Consider the following 20,990-nt stretch of genomic DNA (forward strand, 5'->3'; position numbering starts at 1 on the left):
GATCATCCTCATATTAGAGCTCTTATTAAATAGAAATAATGTTTTTGTTTTCATGGATGATGCAGGATAACCTCCTCAGCCTCGAGATGTTGTTTAGCCACCTTCAAAGTACAACATTCACCCCTCCCTTTGGGCTCTGTGAATATTGTACTCCTCAGGTGGCTAAATCATCGTATTGACCTAAAAAAAAAGCAATAATTGAATAATATTTACCTCAATATCGGACAGGTCATAAATGTCACGTGTATGTAAAGTGTTCTTCTTTCGGTTAGTATATGAATTCAACTTTAAATACCGTATTATTCTTTATAAGTATTTTAAGGTAGTCCGATCCTCAGGTTCTGAAAATCAGCTTTGAAAATGCTCACAAATATGTCTCCGATTTCACATACAATTGTAGTAACGTGAATTTACCCATGGAATTTCTTCAAAGTTCATCATTATATTTAATCATATTATACAGGGAAAATTATCAAATCTCAAATATATTTTCAGGAAATGCGAATAAAAACACCAGCTATGTATTTTCTAATTGAAAATTGATCAACAAATAAAATTTAGGATAGAAAAATATAGGTATCCAGGCATTTGGAGAAAATTGCATCTTTTTTTTTTAGCTTGTACAGTATTTTAGTTCTTCTTTTTACTTCAATTGCCATATAATACATAGTGTAAAAAGCTTGTGCTATCATACTAGACATCACATATCATATCTAATTTCATATCATGCTAATAAGCAGTGTTATATAATGCTAGACTAAAGGAAATTCGATTTCTCTAAAAATGGAACTTATTATTTTCTCTTATGGGGTAAAAATGTAAACTTTTTACAAGACCATTTCTAAGATTTCAAAGAACCTTGAATCATATTAAGATGCATAAAATGAAAAATGTTGCACGAAAAGATCTCAATTTCAACCTTCATTTTGAGACTTTTTGAATAAAATAATAAATTTAAGAGTCATCCTTCCTGGCTGAGGATGGATATCCTTAAGCTTTTTATTCTGCTTATTAATGGAGTACTAACAAAACACTCATAACGACTGTATGAGACTTGACCTGTCGTATCATAAAGCTCTGGAGAGCTTCCAAGACTTTCTTTTTACTACACTAGACAAAATTGCTAACGCACCACTTGTTATTCTTGTTTGTGAATTGAACACTTGCCCGATCGGTTATAGTATTTATAATATGCCATCTTTTCCAAAACAGTGGGATTGACAAATGTCTTGGTATCATAACAAGACCCTCAAATGACTTTCTTTCCCAAAAACCAATTTCCCGACGTGCACTGCGCACCGTTTTTGCCTAGATATGAAGTTGGTGACCACCAAAGGTGGTCCGCGAGGTTGCCACAGAAGCAGCCTCCCAGTTAAAAATCAAATAATACACAGCTATTGACTATCATATCGCCTAGTAGTCATGCCTTGGTGTCCATACAAAATCCACCCAACTTCCGGTTGACCCAATTTTGTGGTACAGTTTTCAAATTATCGTGTGCTGCTTACTTAATGCCGTGGCTATCTATAGTAAACATTTTTATGTTTTTTAATCTATTTGCAACAATTTCTCATTAGAAGAATTCATAATCTTTTAATTGTTTTCATTTTTTACAAATTTCTCCAAAGGAACCCCCTGCAACCATCATACTGTCTGCTTAAGCACGCTCTTCTAGGGCCAAACACCGCATACGGTGTAGATTTTTTCTGATTTTTAATTAGTACAAACATAAAGAACACAAACACAAAGAAAACATAGAAATTTATTCTTCCAAAAAAGTTTGGACACGATTTTAATTTTTTCTATGAAATGGTTACGCTTCAGTAAACATCGTAGTTATCTATCAGTAAAGACATTTAAATTCCTCATTTTTTATTTAAGTAACATAAATATATATCAAATACATCATAAACAAGTTTTGAAACATAAAATATTAATTTTCTTTAATGGTGCGTTAGCAATTTTGTCTAGTGTACGCCGGGTTAAATCGATTGAAAATTCAGAACCTAGATGTGATTCTTGTGATTTTTATAATAATTTTTTTTTTTCATGATGAATATTTTACTTGTATTTTAATGAGATCCAAATATAGTTAAAGGTTGCTTGTTTAGTGTTGTTTCTGTTTTAAAATATTTTATTAGACATTGTAGCTCCTTAAATATTTACTTGACAAAAATAATGTAATGGAATCTTTTACCAGTTCAATTTTCGTATAGATATATTATACCATGACATTAATTGAATGGAAGGAAGTGGTATTTATTTTTCAATGTGTAAGATATTGTCCCGACAACAAAATTTATTTCGAGTTAAGAAAAAAAATCTTGTCAAATTTCTGACTCATGAAAACATTCAAATCATTTCTACATAACTGTCCTTTTTATAATGCTAGGAAATTAAAAGATCATATTTCTCTTTCCTTCCTACAAACTGTACATGATTTAGAAATGTTTTCCAAAGAGAATACAACAGATCAGTGTACTAATATTGAGGTAGGAAATAATAAAATTTTGATAAAAACGGTGTGACGGTGCAAAGTATACCAATATGGAAATATTTCCATTCATAGAGATTCCTATAATTACTATAATTGTGATACATTATAACGGTGAACATATAAAGTTCCCTTAAAAGTCAGTAAATTAAAAGAAAAGAAAGAATCCTTCAAGTTAACCAAATTTTAATTCTTCAAGTGACGATTTCTATTTCATAAAGATAAGAACAATGGTATGCGCAGATGACAAATATATAGGTGTTAAATTTATATTAACATAACGATTGAAATTTTCAGTAATTTACACTTTTCTTCTTGAATTGTCACTGATTTCAAGATTTTTTCATGTTATTCTTTTGTACAAACGTTGACCATCTCACAAACTTTCGTTGGATCCAACAGCTTTTGAATGATTTTGTCAACTATCACTGAATATTCTTTATTGGCCAAATTGGAACACTAAAACATTAAAGGGAAAAAAAATCAAAATATTATTTCTGTGAGTAAATGCGGAGAAAAGTATACTAAATGCTTCACTTTATACATATAAACTACTACGTAGCTTAGCAACTGTTGCAAAAAAATCATCATTTCTTTTAACGTCCTTAAGAAAGAGGAGATCTCTACGTGAGCAAACAATCTCTGAATTACTTATTCCTAAACATTTTACGATAAACTAATAAAACTGCTTTCTAATAATGATTAGTAAAAATACATACGATTTTATTAACGTTTAATATTGAAGAAATAAATTCTTAAATGTTAATATAAATAAATATTGGGCTTTAACAAAAAGGAAAAAAAAACCCATGTCATCTTCTAATCAACTTTGATTTCTAAGCACATCATTTTCCTATCTTAGGTTTATACATTACAATAGATACTATATTTATATCAATCTAGATAGCTCATATAGCTAACACTCTCGTTGAAGTATAAAAAGATATAATTCCTCAAATATCATTGTTTGTGCTTTTCCATTTTCCCGCTCTTTTATTTGAACATGTTTTATTGTGATAAATTAAGTCAATGGGATGGAACACGAGTTCTAAAATCATAATTTGCTATCTCCCTAATTTCCCCTCAAACCCTTCAGGAAAACGACAAAAAACACATCCAACCTTCAACTTCTTAAAATATTTCAATATAAGCATCATTGAGAAAATCTGTTACAAAGTGATAAAGAAAGTCCAAAAAGTTTTTCTTTATTTAGAATGTTTTCTATTGGTCAAGTATCATTGTGTGTCTATTTATATATAAAGAGTGATAAACTTTAATGTGCATTTGTAGACAACATTATTACTTTTATTTCTTTACTTTTATGACTGAATGATTTATATTATGATCGGTAGAATTACAATGCTTTATACATACAGCGTTGTTTGTTGGGTTCGGAAGACGATGACAGATGTCCTGAATGTATGCTAAAACCTTAGCCTATATGGAAAAAAGTGAAATCAAGTTTTTAAACATATATACTTTTAACATACTGATGCACTTAAAAAATAAAAGAAAATAGAAAAAAGAGAAAAACACACGATGAATTTTTAAAGATTGGTAGTGAAATCGATACAAATGTACTTTCTTACTTAATCGATTTCTAAGAATTGAGAAACTTACGTCATCTTTATCCAATGAATCTGTAAGAGTCTTCACAACTTTTTTGCATAAGTCACATTTCTGATTTGATTGATCGGCCTTGGGAACGATTGACATCATAAATTCAGGTATGTCTCCAACTATTTTGGTTACTGTAATGCATGGAGAAAGAGAATTTTTCATATACATATGTCATTTCTAACATTCTTGGCTGTTTTCCGCCATATCATACTTAAATTCACATAGAAATAATACTTTGACATAAGAAAAAGGGGAAGATAACGAACAGTGATCAATATGACAAATCTAACAAACAATGCAAATCGTGAAAAGGGCATAATAACATGGACCCCTGGAAACACCAGAGTTGGGATCATGGTTCTAACAGTAAGAATCCACTGCTTACCGGTCAAAACCGCCGTGATGAGTGTTGTGATCAAGAAAACATAGTAATCCGAAGTCAATATTGGTATAAAACAATGACCTAACAATTCATAGTCAAAATATGACCCAACCATAGGTTATATTTGCAAACAAGGTCATTAAATTATATAAAATTATATATATATATATATATATATATATATATATATATATATATATATATCGAAACGTCGAATTGAAGGCAACAGCAAAAATTTTCTTCTCGAAGTGAAAGTTTTTGAAAAAATTCTGCCGCACAAGGATAGTAAAGGAACATAATTAGTGACCATCGGAGTTCCCACAGATTGTTTGAATACCTGGTCAACAGAGACTACATAGAAAATGGTAATGAAGAGCTCCCGCGTCTTTTTTAACTTTAGAGTGTTAGAGTTTTAACAAAGTATTTGTGTAGATTACCAGTTGCAAGATATGAAAATTTCTGAGTTCCATTTTTATTGAAGAAGCACTTGTCTATGATGTCAAAAATCATGGTCTTTGAATTATCCCTAACCAAAAAAATACTATATTTAACTATAATTTACTATAGTTAATTATAGTTAACTATAGTAAATCAAAGTGTAAAAAATATCACTACAGTAAATCAAAGTTTTCAAAGTGATCACTATAGTGTCAAAGTTATCACTATAGTAAATCAAAGTTTTCACCATAGTAAATCAAAGTTTTCATAGTGATCACTACAGTAAATCAAAGTGTCATAGTTATCACTATAGTAAATCAAAGTTTTCAAAGTGATCACTATAGTGTCAAAGTTATCACTAGAGTAAATCAAAGTTTTCACCCTAGTAAATCAAAGTTTTTATAATGATCACTATAGTAAATCAAAGTTTTCATAGTTATCACTATAGTTAATCAAAGTGTCAAAGTTATCACTATAGTAAATCAAAGTTTTCACCCTAGTAAATCAAAGTTTTTATAATGATCACTATAGTAAATCAAAGTTTTCATAGTTATCACTATAGTTAATCGAAGTGTCAAAGTTATCACGATAGTAAATCAAAGTGTCAAAGTTATCACTATAGTGAATCAAAGTGTCAAAGTTATCACTATAGTGAATCAAAGTGTCAAAGTTATCACTATAGTAAATCAAAGTTTTCATAGTGTCAAAGTTATCACTATAGTTAACTATAGTTAACTATAGTAAACTATAGTTAACTATAGTATTTTTTTGTTAGGGATCATGAGGTATTTAATGCTTTTGGTTTTAGAAAACATTTTGTGATTTTAAATTTTCAAAAAGTTCTGTATGATAAAGCTCCTTATAAAAACTACAAATTATGGACAAATCTTACCATTTTTACAATCATCTGGAAGTATTTCTTTGCATAATTTCTTTGGTTCAAAACCGTTTTCTAACTCCTTGATAATCAAAGGCACTGTGTTCAAGCACTAAAAGAGTAATTTGTTTAAAAAAACAATAATCATAATAATTTCAAGAACTACTTTCCAAGACGCACAGACAATAGAACAAGATATCTACATAAAACTTATAAAAACTGAATAACAGAATCGTCTTCCACTGAAAAACGAAAATAAAAAAAAAAATCTTTCTATGTACAGCAAAATTGATGCAACTTTTCCAGGAAGTTTTTGTTGTTTGTTTTTATTTTCTGTATATCTGAGTTGTAATTCCAAATTGAAGCAAGAAGGTTTGAAATAAATTACATGGGATATGATTTCTCCTTGCACCCAATTTCAGCTGCTTCACTTGTTTTAACTCTCTAGTGTTGTTATTGTAAACAATGGAGAGCAGAAGACAAGAAATATCAGAACAAAGAAAACTGGCTATAAATTTGTATCTACGTGGTGAAAAGCATAGTAATTTGGGAAAAGTATAAAGGGAAAAGTATGCAAAAGAGCTCCAATCGAGGTGTCTTTCACTGATTAACAATTTTCAATTGCCAATGAAAATATGACTTATAAACCAACATGTTTCTCGTAAAGTTTTTGTAAGGAGTATTGAGATAACACCATTCTCGTAGAATTTACAGTCACTAAGTAAGGAAGACCACAACAGAAAACAGTGATGCAAATGTATGAAAAATCGTAGAGTTGATGACTATTGGATATAAGTGAATTTTTCAGATAATTTCAGATAGTAATATCAAATGAAAATCGCCCGTATGAGTGGATGAAGGGCATTGTGCAGAGTATGTGGGTTTATATGGCCGCATTGTATGTATATGCGCTCTGTTTTGGGGACGTGTGACATATTCAGGAGTGGGGACATTATATAGTTCCTATAAATGGAAATATGAACTCTGAGTCGTATATTGATACTCTTGATGAGCATTTATGGCCAGTCATTTCAAAACAGTTTGGAAATTCATTATTACTAAGTATTCCAGGATGACATTGCTGCAATAATGTAGCCCTTTCCGATATTTCTTACTGATTTCTTCCAATCTTTTTCTTCAGCTTCCATTACAGGTCTCGCGTGATGTACCAGACTTGTGCTTGGAATTCAGAATAGCTTGAACAAGTAAATATTTGTGCAGTTGGTATCACTAAAACATCTATAAACAAAAGCATTCGATGTGCAATTTTATTTGTTTACAGCGCTATTTATCCTTAAAATAAGGACATCCTATATTTATTCACAAGATCCGCTCCCTTGCTCTCAGATTCCAATTGGCTGTCCCAAAATAAAATAAATCAAGGTCAGTAATTTATAAACATGGCGGATAATTTCAGTTGTGTTGTTGAAATACACAAAAAATAACCGATTCACTAAATTTTTGGATCAATTTATGTCTTACATAAATTCATATTAATAATTAATTTCTGATAATTTTAGCAAAAATATGTGCATGCACTATTACGAAAACCCCATGGAGTTGTACCCCCCTCCCCCCGGAGAGGGCTACATTACTGTAGGCTAAGGACGTCAAAACCCCCTGTTATATGAAAATAGTTTAGATTGTCTTGACAGACCAACACAGTTACTAGACATCAACATCATCGAAAATGTATGGCTAATTCTAAAAATTCGACTGAGAAAATTGCTGACATCTATTGAATCCAAAGATGATTTGATCACCGAAGTTTAAAAAATGTGGTCCTCTCACTGTGCCTAAAATCAAACTTAAATCATACAATTCCAAGGAGGAAATTACTTGCAGTAATTTCTGCTAAAAGACTGAAAATTTTATTTAAGTGTCCTTAATAGTTTTTTCATTAATGATGGTTTGAAAAGACAAGAAAGTTTGCCCAGAAGCGACGACGTCAGGGAAAAGTTGCATCAATTTTGGCACAAGACTGTATTAATCTTGATACGTGCTGCAGCTGCTTTTTAGGAGACCAATAATTTAATGTACTGACTATTACAAGAGTTGTCCTTCTTACCGTTTTGCTGTATGGTTCTGGTATGAAACGACAGATATTATTAAGATATTCATGAATAGTGTTCTCTGTCTTGTTGTCTTCTAAGAATATATTAGTAGCCTCTGCAAGCCAAGTGCACACATCACACTCAATATCCTCACCCTAATAAAACAGAAATTCATATAAACTGATTGCATATTTATATCTAAATGTGGCTTAACAATACAAAATTAGGAAAAAAGTATTGCATGTGATTTCAAAATCATTAAAGAGTTGTCTGAAAAATTGTGATATTGTCTAATTAACCAAAGGTAGCCTGGCTTTCGGAGTATACAGTCGAAGGGGGGAATTGTGGACTCTATGCGTTGGTGCCCCCTTGTGAAATTGCTATAGTTTTTCTTTTCTTTTGTATAATGCTAAATATATATGAAAATATTCTTTAAAAAATGTGAGCTATACATGTAGTTGCATATTTTTTCTATCGTTTTATCTTACTTGAGTGTATTTAAATACATAGTTATTAGTTTTGTTATGATGTAAATATTCTCAAATCTGTACATTTAGATATATCAAATATCAAATTTTTCTATCGGCTTCAGGGAGCTCCTGGCACCCCAGGTGATGATATATTTGTGAGGGCCTCTGAGGAGGCATTACCTCTACATTTTTTGTTAATAGATTATTGCACTAAATTAAAAAAAAAAACACAAAATATACATTCTCAAGAAAATCCGAAGGATTTCCAGATTAAGTTTCCATGCAATCTATTTGAATTTTTTGTAATTGTTGATATTGTTGTCCTATCTATTTAAATTCTCTTTTCAGTATGAACGATTTAATGAAACAAAAATAGGTTGAAGATGAAATATTGAAAATTCTTACAACTTTTAACTTTCCCTCTTCGGTTTTGACGAGATCTGATGCAAAGTGGGAGAATTTTTTCACCACTGATCTTCTATGTCTGATGTTGTCTCGTGGACATGTGGTCTCACACAGTCTAAGGGCCAACTGTAAATCAGCACAACATCTCATAACCTCTTATTGTTATCAATTTGAGCATTAACTTTTTTAAAACTATATATTTTTATACGATTTATAGTAAATATTGATATTTTTTTGATTTGACCTTTCAAGAAACTGGACATGTTTAGTACAGATATTCTGCTTTTCTAGTTAATTTCTATGTTTTACTTGTTCTGTAAACTGTCGGGGAAGAACAGCTTCCACCAGTCCATGACACATTTCGCACGACACACCAGGTAACGTCAGGGTCAAAGAATAGGTCCCTGAAATGGTTATTGATAATTAAAACCAATGTTTTGATTCAATTGAATCTAGACACTATAAGGGATATTCATGGTCGCTTTACTAGCATCATTTTCAAGAAATATTATCTCATGGCTTAATGATTACTCATCGGAAATGACAACGATTTTTTCAGAAATATGCATTGTTGGTCATTTACGATTACGGTACATTTAGGATTTCTGCTTTTTTTTACAGAGAGGTAATTGTCCGGTTTAAAATTGTCGTCTTGTTGCAAAGAATTACAATACCAATGACTTTTTAAGCCATCAATATATGTAAGGGATACAAGACGCAGATGGTCTAATGTGTCAAATACGGGACTGGGACGAGGGGGACTGGGACGAGGTGAAAAGCACCGAGTCTCAGTCCCGTATCATAATTGACATAATAGACCATATGTGTTTTGTATCTTACTTAAAACATTTTTCACTTTGTATTTTTGTATTGGTTATTGTCATAATACGGTACTGGTGACTGTGACCAAACCAGATGGATGGGGCGGTTTAAGAGATTTCTTTCAAAGGGTTGAATAGTTTTTGAATTAAAACCCCTTACTGAACCCCAATCATATATTATTTATCGTAGTGAAACTCTACGGATGCGTTAAAAAGAGCTGAGAAACTTCATGACATTAAGAGATTTTGAGAGTATTGTGAAGGATCCTTTTTTTAAGGATGACGATTGTAAGTGACCAGTAGACAAATATTCCAGGAAAGCGCCTTTTGTCTATTTGTTGCCTTATTCATTCGTTGTGTAAAAGCTAGGTGACGTCATCCTTTATTTCACACAGTCCAGTATTATTTTGGAGTACAATATTAGATATAATACTGTATAGATATAATACTGTACTCCTGAAAATAATATTGGACTAAAGCTAGTTTCAGCCTGCCGAGAATTCTTTTGAATCAAGAAGGTATTGGTTTTAAACGTTTTGTTTTACAATATTAAAAGCTCTTTGAATATCCAGGTGTTTATAATTTTGCAAATTCCAAACATAAATAATGTACTTGCATATAATAAATACTAAAACTAGAACTGTCCCACCGGGTTTTTCAGAGAAGGTACCAAATCACTAAGGTTTTCTAGATGTGAGAGGTGTTCACAACTTGCTTAAACATTTAGAGTGAAAATTTAATTACTCATATTTTTTTTTAATGAATGAAACTAAGGTGCAGCCTAATAAAACATCAATACTAATAATTACAGTGTTTTTTATTACATTGAAAAAATAGTTTGCAACTATCTGTCATCTTTGTGAGACATGACACTCTGCAAATTGATTGTTAAAAAAAATATAATTAATTATACAAAGTCAAATTGATCTTAATACCTTTATATCAAACTCATTTTAAAAATAAAAGGCTGGTTTCAGTAACTATGTATTACAATTAAGAGGCTTAGACAACAGAGATCTTTATTTCTTTCTGCCCAATTCCCAGGAGATATAGATAAGACCTGCTTGATCAGAGATGCCCTAACAGCTTCCCACACTGAACTCATTAATTAATCTTTAACTGGATGCATGTCCACTCATTACTCCAAAGGGAAAAATAGATTAACACTATCTGCTGTGTAATGTAAAAAGTGTTTTTAATATTTTGTGATTTTTTTAGTTCTAATGAGTAGTTTTAAGCTGTAGTTCACATTTTTGTACAGATGTTCTAGATTCTATGTCTCAAACCTTAGACATGAACCCGAAATGACTAAGTCAATAAAAATGAAAAAAACCCACCTGTAAAATGCAGAAAAATTATCAAATAATGTTGAAAATACCAGGTGCACATCTTCATATGGTAAATAATAAGTGTACAAATTTTCATACAAATCTATGCAATAGTCTCTGGGAACAGATCTGGACAAAACCACAAAATAAAAATGAAAAAAAAAAAACACCTGTAAAATGCAAAAAAAATAATCCAATCATGATGAAAATACCAGGTCCACACCTTCACATGGTGAATAATAAGTGTACAAATTTTCAGACAAATCCTTGCAACAGTTTCCAAGAAATGGTCCGGACAAAATCTCGTCTACAGACAGACGGACAGACAGACGGACATGCTGATTCCAATATACCCCCCTAAACTTCGTTTGCGGGGGGTATAATAACGATACTTTACATTTAAAATTGTCAACTGAAATATCAAATCAGATCTCGTGGAGGAAACTGTCTACGCAAATCTGATGTTGTAAATATATATCTCAAAATTGACTCACCATTATTGCAAAGTTTTATTTCTGTGCATGCTTTTTTCGGATCAACTCCATCTTCAACAGTTTTCACTATATTCGGTGCTGCTTGATTGCACTTAATATAAATTAATATATAATTCAAATGAATTATTTGAATTCAAATCTATTATATTTGCATATAGTTTGTTACAGGATAATCATATTAATTGTAATCTTTGATTCAACAGGAAGTTCTATTGACATTATAACATTTTATAGAATATCTTACTATCTTACTTGGTCTTTCTGTGACACGGATAAATTTCTTGTATTTTGAAAGATTTTATTGAACATTTATTGCTTTAAAGAAAAGAAAAGGTCCTGATCTTTATACTCATGCATATAAATAATTATGTCACTGCAACGCATTAGAAGATAATTAAACATAATATTATTATTTTTGCAATAATATCGGATCATACCAAATCCTTAATAGGTTCTGGTAAGAGTGCACAGATCTTGTAGACGGTGGTGTTGATGCTTTCCCCTGAAGTATTACTCTGTATGTATTCGTCCAATATCTGAACCACAAACTGACAAACATCACATGCAGCACTATCCTGCGAGATATAAAGTCGTCAATACAAAGTCATACTCTATTCACTGCAAAGAGTGTACCATTATACACAGATCAAACATCATGACGTATTACTGTTAAAACTTGTAGAAAGTTTACTTAACAGTTAGGCATTCAGCAATTATGATTATTACTGAGATAAGCAGTCTGAAGAATCCTCACCTTTATTTGTTCTACGTGAGAGATTATTTCCTTTTCAGGTGTTTCAATTTCACCGAGACCTGCAGCAAACAAAATGACTTTTGAAAAGTTTCTATCAGTGTCGGGGAGAGAACAACGCATTTTGGTTCTTTGTTGATTGTGTGACTTGTATTTTGATTGTTTAAATTCTCAGACGATTAAAAAATGTTTCTACTTATTTTTTGTTTGCTATGTTTAGCAGAATAGGAGTCAAATGTAACATGTATTGTGAGAGTCATAAGCAAGCATTATGAGAATATTCCTTAAGCAATACTAGTCCCCAAAGGGCAAGTGTAATCTGGTTCCCTTAAAAATTAAAAAGGCCATAATTCCATCAAAAACCATCGAAATGGATCGAAAAGCAAACTTCTCTTTTATTCATCGAGTACACTCGCATATCAAAAAAACAGCACAATTTAATATCAACAAGCGTTTAGAAAAAAGTGCGGAACACTAAGTAGGACAGACTGGTAGACAGACAAATGGACAGACAGATAGACAGACAAATAGACAGATGAGGAGGAAATCTAGGGGAATAATTCATGTATATTGTTGATAATATTTGATACACTGTGGTAGTAAATCAGGCTTTTTCATTTTGGTAAAAGTGATTTGTTTTTTTCCCCATTATGAGTTGATTTTGCTTAAGAAAATAACATACTATGCTAATATCATATCTAAAAAAAAAATTTTCTGAAACAAAATGCAAAATTTAAATCCTCAGATTTCATGCATGGACAAAGGGGGAAATCAGTGAATTACCATAGTGTGCACCTACATAGAAGGCCCTGAAATGCGTTAGCATGAGCAGAACATCGTTAACGCTTGTAAATGTAGGTATGAAAACAAATTAAAAATAGGTTTCATGTCATAAAAGAGTGTGGTCGATCAGAAAGTTCTTCCTTCGTGAGGGTGTCTTGTGTAATCAATTCGGATTGTTTTGATAATAAGTATTCGAAAAAATTTTGTTTACCAACATCGGTCCAGCCCATTAATATATCAAGGGTTATTTGCACAATTTGGTGAAAAACTACGAATTTACCATCATGGGTAGCCTTTTGGTTAGTTGAGTAAATGATTACTTTATTGGTTACTTAGCTGATAAGAACAACTCACGTTAAAAATTAATATGAATATTATACATAAAGTATTTGATAAAATCACATTTAGATTACATTTAATAAGACTGCAATTAAAATTCATGAATGTATTTTTTTTCTCAAATACGAACTTTTCATTTAGTGATAACTCAATAATTGTGAGCATTAAATGGTATATTACCATAGCACAATCGTAAAGATCTTGAAACTTGTACATGTCAAATAAAAATGCCTTATTTTTCTCTCATTCAAAAGTTATCAGCAAAGTAATTTTTTTTTAAAATTAGGTTAAACTTCAAGGTCAAGGCCATTAGGTAAATAAATCATAGTATATTAGCACCTGATCCCACCTCCGGAATTTCCAGGGGTCCGTGTTTTATGCCCTCTTCACATATTTGTATTGTTTGTGGATTTTTGGAGATCGATCACTGTTCGTTATCTTAACCTTGTTTTATCGTTACAGGCAATGTACATGAATGCCCTCTCTTCTCTTTTTCAGAAGTTAGCGGCAATGACAAAGTTCTGAAAATTAGTTCATTCGTGAAGGTCAAGGTCACGGAGTCAAGAATCATAGCAGATTTGGAGACTTTTTGTCACAGGTAATGCACTTGTCAAATATGAAAGCCCTATCACTTAGTCTTCAGTGAAAATATCATTTGAACTCAGGTAAAATGACATACCCAAAGTTCCGTTTGTACACAGCTTCAGAGATTCGCACGTCTTCAGTGGATCCAGACCTTTCGCCAGCTCTGAGACAATGGATGGTGCTAAAAGGTCGCACTGCAGAAGACAATAGTCACTTGTGAGTTACACAAGACATCTTCGTAAAAATGTCAAATAAACTTACTCATGTAATCTTTATGAAAATATACTTTATATAATTAGACAGTGATAGTTAGTTGATTTAATATCGCTGAAAGTCAGAATATTGTAAAGAAAATTTAACGTTCTTATCCTTTGCACTTCTCAGCAAATAATATGTTACTCTAGAAATCATATTAATTTCCTACTGGATTGTCAGATAGATATTTGAATTGTATAAAGAATTTTTATTTTACTTGAAGTTGCCTGCCTCTCTTTGTTAATCACAAGCATTTCTGTGTTTTTCGTGAAAATGAAAATGATTTATAATTAGTTGAATGTCAGTATTTCCAACAGTAGAGGATTAAAAGGGTGCTAGAGGGCATATGGCCCTTCTGTCACCATTATAACTACAATTACTACAGTATTTGAAGAACTCTTGAGTATTTAGTTAGACTTCGTATGAAATTTAATCTTTATGTAAAGTGCGATTCAGTGATATACATGTATTTGAAAATCTAAGTTGCAACAAAATATCATTACATGCATGAGCATAGTTTATTACTGTATAATTTGTTGCAGTTAATGCCTAGAATCGGGTGATCCCAGCCTTGACATACATTCCTAGAATATACTGCGCTTTCAGCAATCACAGCATAGATACATACTTCTCTTATTAAAAACAAGATGTGTTTGTGAAACACTGATGGCAACTTATAGCAAAGGTTAAACTTTCTCAAATGCAAATCAAATATGTTGGTATTCAAAGTAAGGTCTTATCTCGAGGAATAAACCTGTGAAATATGAAAGCCCTAGCAGCAACCATTGAATAGATTTGGAAAAAAGTTAAAGTTTTTTCGAAAGTATGTCAAACATCAAGGAAAGGTCAAAATTAATGGTGCCCAAGGAAAGGCCTTCTCCCAAGAAATACACAGTGAAATATGAAAGCCGAAGCACCAATCGTTCAAAAGTTATGACCAAGGTTTAAGTTTTCCAAAAGTAGGCCAAACTTCAAGGTCAAAGGGTCAAAGTTGTGGTATCCAAAGGCAAGTCTTGTCACAAGAATAACACATGTGAAATATGAAAGCCCTAGCACCAATTGTTCAAAAGTTATGGCTAAAGTTAAAGTTTTCCAAAAGTAGGTAAAAGTCCAAGGTCAAGGTCAAAGGGTCAAAGTTGTTGGTATCCAAAGAAAGGTCTTCTCACAAGGATTACATATGTGATGTATGAAAGCCCTAGCACCAACCGTTAAAAAATGATGGCCAAAGTTAAAGTTTTCCAAAAGTAGGTCAAACTCCAAGGTCAAGGTCAAAGTTTTTCTATCCGAAGGAAGGACTTGTCATCAGGTATACACATGTGAAGTTTGAAAGCCATAGCACCAACTAATCAAAAGTTATGGCCAAGGTAAAAGTCTGATAAAATTTAGCAAAAGTGGATCAAACTCCAAGGTCAATGTCAAACGGTCAAATATGATGGTACCCAAAGAAAGGTCTTGTCACAAGGATTACACATGTGCAATATGAAAGCGCTAGCTCCAACCGTTCAAAAGTTATGGCCAAGGTTAAAGTTTTTCAAAAGTGGGTCCAACTCCTAGGTAAGGGTCAAAAGGTCAAAGTTGTAGGTATCCAAAGGAAGGTTTTGTCACAAGGATTACACAAGTTAAGTATGAAAGCCCTAGCACCAATTTTTCAGAAGTTATGTTCAAGGTTAAAGTTGGGTAAAATTTTGCAAAACTGGGTCAAACTCCAAGGTCAAAAGGTCAAATATGGTGGAGCCCAAAGAAAGGTCTTGTCACATGGAATACACATGTGAAATATGAAAGCCAACCAATCAAAAGTTATGGGCAATGTTAAAGTTTTTGCAGACAGACAGACAGACAGACGGAAGGACAGGGCAAAAACTTTATGCCCCCGAATCTTCGATACGGGGGCATAAAAATAACCCCATGATGCACTCTTTTTGTTGCACTGTTTGTAAGTTGAGACCTTGAAAGACTGATCACAGAATGAATACGGTTGCAGGGGATTAATTTCACGAGCAAAATTCAAGATGACGGCGATGTGTACCTTTTGAATTATAAGATACTGAATTATTTTTTAATAAGAAAAATATGTAACGAGGAGTGCCTGTGATTTTGACCAATAGATAAATTCTTCCTCCTCAACCAATGCATTTCAACAATGCCAACAACGATCACGGTATCGGGGAAAAGGTAAAAATAGTTACAAGCTATTAAGTTAACAGCCAAACATATTTGCATAAACTGACAAATTACTGGTAGTTAACATCTATTAGATATAATGAATTCAAAATATGTAATGAAATGCTATGCATTATTTCATTTTATTTCCAAATTCAACCAAAACCACAACATTCACAACATCTTAGAACATAAAAAAATGTTTACGTCATTTGCTTTTTCCTTTATAGAAAGAGAGTGAACATACATGTATATTCAATTAATATCGCTGCACAACAAATATTTCTTAAATGACCTATATCTATTACTTGAAGCTAGTTAAAATTTATATAACTTCTGTTAATATTCTATAAATTTACCATTCCATCAAACTTGAACCCTTTACTCAATGGTAGCATTAATGGGAGAAAGTAAGATTAAACACAGATAACATTAAATTTTTGTATCCTGTAAAAAGTGATTTTTTGCCTGGCTTAATATCGTAAGCTATGGCCCGGCTTAGAAGAGAGGCGATCTGCGCGGATTAATCATCGGATGGTAACCCAACAATTGTCAATATAAACATTACGTTTTTCAAATTAAACCAGTTCCCGTTCTCAGAAAATACATGTTGATGACACTGGGCGCTGGGTTAAACTTTTCTAAATTTTCAAACATCAGAAATTTAGTTTTTCTCACATCAGACAAGGGTGAATTAAAAAAAAATGAGCACCAAACTGAATTTTTTGGAAAAATTCAACTACTTATAACATATTTTTCACTTATATCATCATATTGCACATGCATTCTAGTGTAAAATCCTGAAGTTACAATAGAATAGACAATTGGATTAAATTTTTTTAGAATTTTTATTAGTAAAATTTCTTTTGAAAAAAGAAAATATTATTACACCTTAAAAGACTTTCTAAAATACATAATCACAAGAAATTATGGTTTTTTATGCTTCAAAATGGTAAAAGGGGTATAAATGATTAAATCTAGACCTTGATTTAGTATCTTCTCTTGTATATGTGACAAAAATTGGATTTTTGATTGTTGTTTTACATTATTTTTTCAATTCTGGTTTGAAAAGTTTTAATATGAAAAAAATATGAAGAAATAAAATTCCCCCAAATTCACTTTTTTGTCCGTTTAAGTAAATTCTTTAAATCTAAGCCAAATTTTTTTTTTTATATACGACTTCTTGTACAAAAAATACTAGATTTTGAAGTGACCCTATGTTACATTATTGTGTTGCACTCCTGACATCTGATATGTATTTTATTTAACATTGTTTTAAAAATTATAACACACAATAACCCATTCTTACTTTGTTTTTCATATTTTGAAGACCTTAAAACATGATTATTTGCAAAGTGATATATAAATTGTATTTAAAAATATATGTAAAATGATGAAAACTATTCCCTGAATTGACTGTAAAATTTCTGTAATTTGTTGATAGACATAGTGTTTTGATCATAAAATATTATCAAACATCTTTTTTCAACTTATTTTTAGTAAAGATAGTTAAAAAGCATTGGTAATTACATGTATAAAGCAGTTTTGTTGCAGTCCTGACTGCAGTAAAAATTTAAAATTAAAACCATAGATTACAAAAATTCATAAAGTGTTGGCAACATCAAGTGGTAATGAAATTGTGCAATATTTATAGTCCAATACTTCATAATTAAAACAGATGAAAGTATTTAAAATTCGCATTTTATCTGAAATTATTCCCTATTTATGCCAAAAAAACTAGCTTAAATGTATATTTAGAAGATAAAATATATTTTATAGCATATTTTCCTTTAGAGGACAAACACAGTAACCCACCAGAAAAATTCTACTCATCATTTTTTCTTTACTTTTATTTTTATTGGATGATTTATAATTCTAACATATTTGTTGCACTCATGACCAAAAGCATTGGGGCCTTTAAAGTAGAATTGTAAAGTGAAAATTACATTAGAACTTGTTCTGTTGTTTCAGTTAAGTTGAGGAGGAATTACTTGAATTTTTTCACAACTTTTTTTTTGTGTGTTTATTTTTAACATTCACTAAAAAAAATCATAAAAAATATAAAAACAAATCTGAATTGATAAAATTGAAAAAGGAAGGATTTTAATAATAAAACTGTCAATAATTTAGTATTAATTATACAAAAAGATCATTATTAATTAAGGAATACTTCTAAGCATGAATAGAAGTGTTTTCGTAACACAACTTGAATCTTTAAAAAAATGTGTTGCACTCCTGACCATAGAAATATAGATCTGAAGCACAGGCAGATCCTGTAATTGATAAATCTGTTTGGTAAAAATGTTCTTTGTGTCTTTTTTTCCAAAATAAAAATCAGAAAATCATATAATGATAATACTTTTTTCATGCTTGTGGGCAAAACATCAAATGTTGCACTCCTAACATTATTGGGTATGCACATATACTTGACTCTCATTAATGCTGCTTGTGATTTATATAACATTTTTAAGTTTTAAAATGTATATCAGTTATTGTTTTACACTTCCAAAATTCTTTTTTGTCTTAATTTTCTTTCAGAATTTTACAATTGATGTTTTTTCTGTTGCACTCCTGACATGGTATAACATTTTTTTAAACATCAGCCATGACCACAACTTGATAAAACAAAAGTTACTACAGTCCACATTTAAAGCTCAATACTTTGAATATTATCAGGAAAGTCTTTATTTTCAACATAAAGCATTATTATTTATTTCACAGATCTCCAAAAAATATTGAAATTTCAAAATGTCACAAAAAGGTGTTGCACTCCTGACATTATTAGCATCATTTTTGGGCATAACTTTTTTGTGAATTGAGATATCAATGAGATATTTGGCAGGTATTTAGACACTATCTAAAGAAATATGCTGAGACATAGAAATCTATTTTCATTGCCTGTAATTTTAGTGTGGGTTGATGAATATGCATTTGGTCATTTTTTTAAATTCAACCACAAGCTTCTAGGGAAAGCTAATACCTTTGTGAGAGTGAACGTAATCTGTACACACAGGCTACGTGCGACACACCAACCTCTATTTATAGAATGATGAAAGACTTCACTGCCTCGCTAGTGTGCATAGTAACTAAGTAATGTGCACTTGTAAATATATCAAATGTTGTGATGTTTTTAAAATATTTTACATGCAATTAAAATTAAAAAAAAAAGAATAAAAGGAAAAATAATCAAAGATGACAACATATGAAGTGATAGTACTGCGAATTGTAGGTAAAAATATCGAACAAAATAATATGGACAATGTTAATTCAATTAAATGAAATGTGCGTAATGTAATGTGCTCTAGAGCAGCGGTGTAAGGAGTTGATCTTTACGTCACGGGTTCGAATCCCACTGCGGGATGTGGAGACCGGTTCTTCGGATGAAAACATATAAACCGATGTCATGCTGGGACGAAAAGATTCCTGACTGCTCAATGGGCCTAAGTGCCGAGTATAGGTCTAAATTTGCAGCCCTCCATTGGCTAGTGGTTGCGTCTCCATATGAGTGAAAAATTCTCGAGAAGGACGTTAAACAACAAACAAATCAACAACGTATTGAATACGAAATTGTACACAATTTGAATTTTTCATCAACTGACACTTTAATATATTAGTAATTCTTTTATCATTCTTAACCTTAGAAATGATAATTTGTCTGTAGTTTAAGAAATTATACTAAGTCTTGTATCAGTGCTAATTTCAAATACCGAGTCACCCAATTTCAAACCTGCCCCCACCCCCACCCCATATGCCACGTTTTTATCTATCTGTAAAGTCTGGTTGAATGTACTGAAGTTTAAAAATACGACAAATCATTGCAGGAGTTTTAAGATTTCTACCTGGTGTGTTTAAAAGTTTTTAAACATCAATTTTGACTGATTACTTGGCAAAACGAACAAACACTCAAACAGTGTGTAAGAAACCATTTGAAATTATTTTGTCATTATGTAACATTGCATTTTTTTCTTCAAAACTTACCGTAGCTTTGACTGCAGCTGGTAGGAGATTGCATAAGCCATAAATAGTATTGTTTATTTTATCAAGAGACGCATTTTGTCCAAGTTCTTGGTCAACTATTTTCACAAGAAATTCACAAAGTTCACACTTTGCATCCTAGAATAACGAAAGATAAACAAGTGAATTTGCTATATAATTAACAGTATTATTCATAAAGAAATTCTTTCATATTGTTTTTTTTAATGACCTTGAAGCAAAAATACCTGAGGCGATGTAGCTGAGGGTCCTCTCATTATTTTATATGCATGTTCCCTGAATCCTTCCATGAGTCCTGAATCTGAAATTATCAATGGGCATCCAATTTTATTTCAAAACATGTGAAGGCAAAACATGTCGCCAACCCGAAAAACCTTATACATGAAACGTTCACAAGCAGCTACACGTATACTAATATCGTAAATTGCTTTTAATTTGCGAGAAATTTATTTTAGCGTTGTGACGCCTTCTGTCTGCTCGCGAAAAAGTCATTCTCGCGTTCATTTCTATTGTAAATAATTATTTAGTAATAACCACAAATATCTTTCTCGCAAAAAAAGGTGTTGCGTAAATACAGTGATCTACAGTATTTATACAACACTTGCTCATCTGTGACAATTGTATAAAATTCCTATTATATGCTTTAAGCATTCCTTGACCAAGAAAAATTATAAGTACAAGTGATAAAAGAAGGAAGCATAGAAAGATATCATTTCAGAAGATTGCATATGTTTTGAATGA

At 31.4% G+C, this 20,990-nt stretch overlaps 1 protein-coding gene across 1 annotated transcript in view; it reads right to left on the minus strand.

Moving 5' to 3' along the window:
• Positions 1–2,663: 2,663 nt before the first annotated feature.
• The window catches only part of LOC133203893 (uncharacterized), a 34,529-nt gene continuing 16,202 nt past the window's right edge, over positions 2,664–20,990 (minus strand). Inside the window, exons 19-31 of the mRNA XM_061339694.1 lie at positions 20,477–20,550; positions 20,235–20,369; positions 13,936–14,035; positions 12,138–12,196; positions 11,821–11,958; positions 11,384–11,474; positions 9,050–9,144; positions 8,741–8,866; positions 7,880–8,020; positions 5,827–5,923; positions 4,115–4,245; positions 3,869–3,931; positions 2,664–2,953 (exon numbers count right to left, since the gene is read on the minus strand). Of these exons, the coding sequence (XP_061195678.1) occupies positions 2,843–2,953; positions 3,869–3,931; positions 4,115–4,245; positions 5,827–5,923; positions 7,880–8,020; positions 8,741–8,866; positions 9,050–9,144; positions 11,384–11,474; positions 11,821–11,958; positions 12,138–12,196; positions 13,936–14,035; positions 20,235–20,369; positions 20,477–20,550 (1,361 nt within the window). The 3' untranslated portion in view covers positions 2,664–2,842. The remainder of the gene's footprint in view (positions 2,954–3,868; positions 3,932–4,114; positions 4,246–5,826; positions 5,924–7,879; positions 8,021–8,740; positions 8,867–9,049; positions 9,145–11,383; positions 11,475–11,820; positions 11,959–12,137; positions 12,197–13,935; positions 14,036–20,234; positions 20,370–20,476; positions 20,551–20,990) is intronic.

The sequence above is a fragment of the Saccostrea echinata genome, unplaced genomic scaffold (genome assembly GCF_033153115.1).
Source record: "Saccostrea echinata isolate AGI-Se365-2 ecotype Australia unplaced genomic scaffold, CSIRO_AGI_Sech_v1 ptg000002l, whole genome shotgun sequence".
Classification (NCBI taxonomy): domain Eukaryota; kingdom Metazoa; phylum Mollusca; class Bivalvia; order Ostreida; family Ostreidae; genus Saccostrea; species Saccostrea echinata.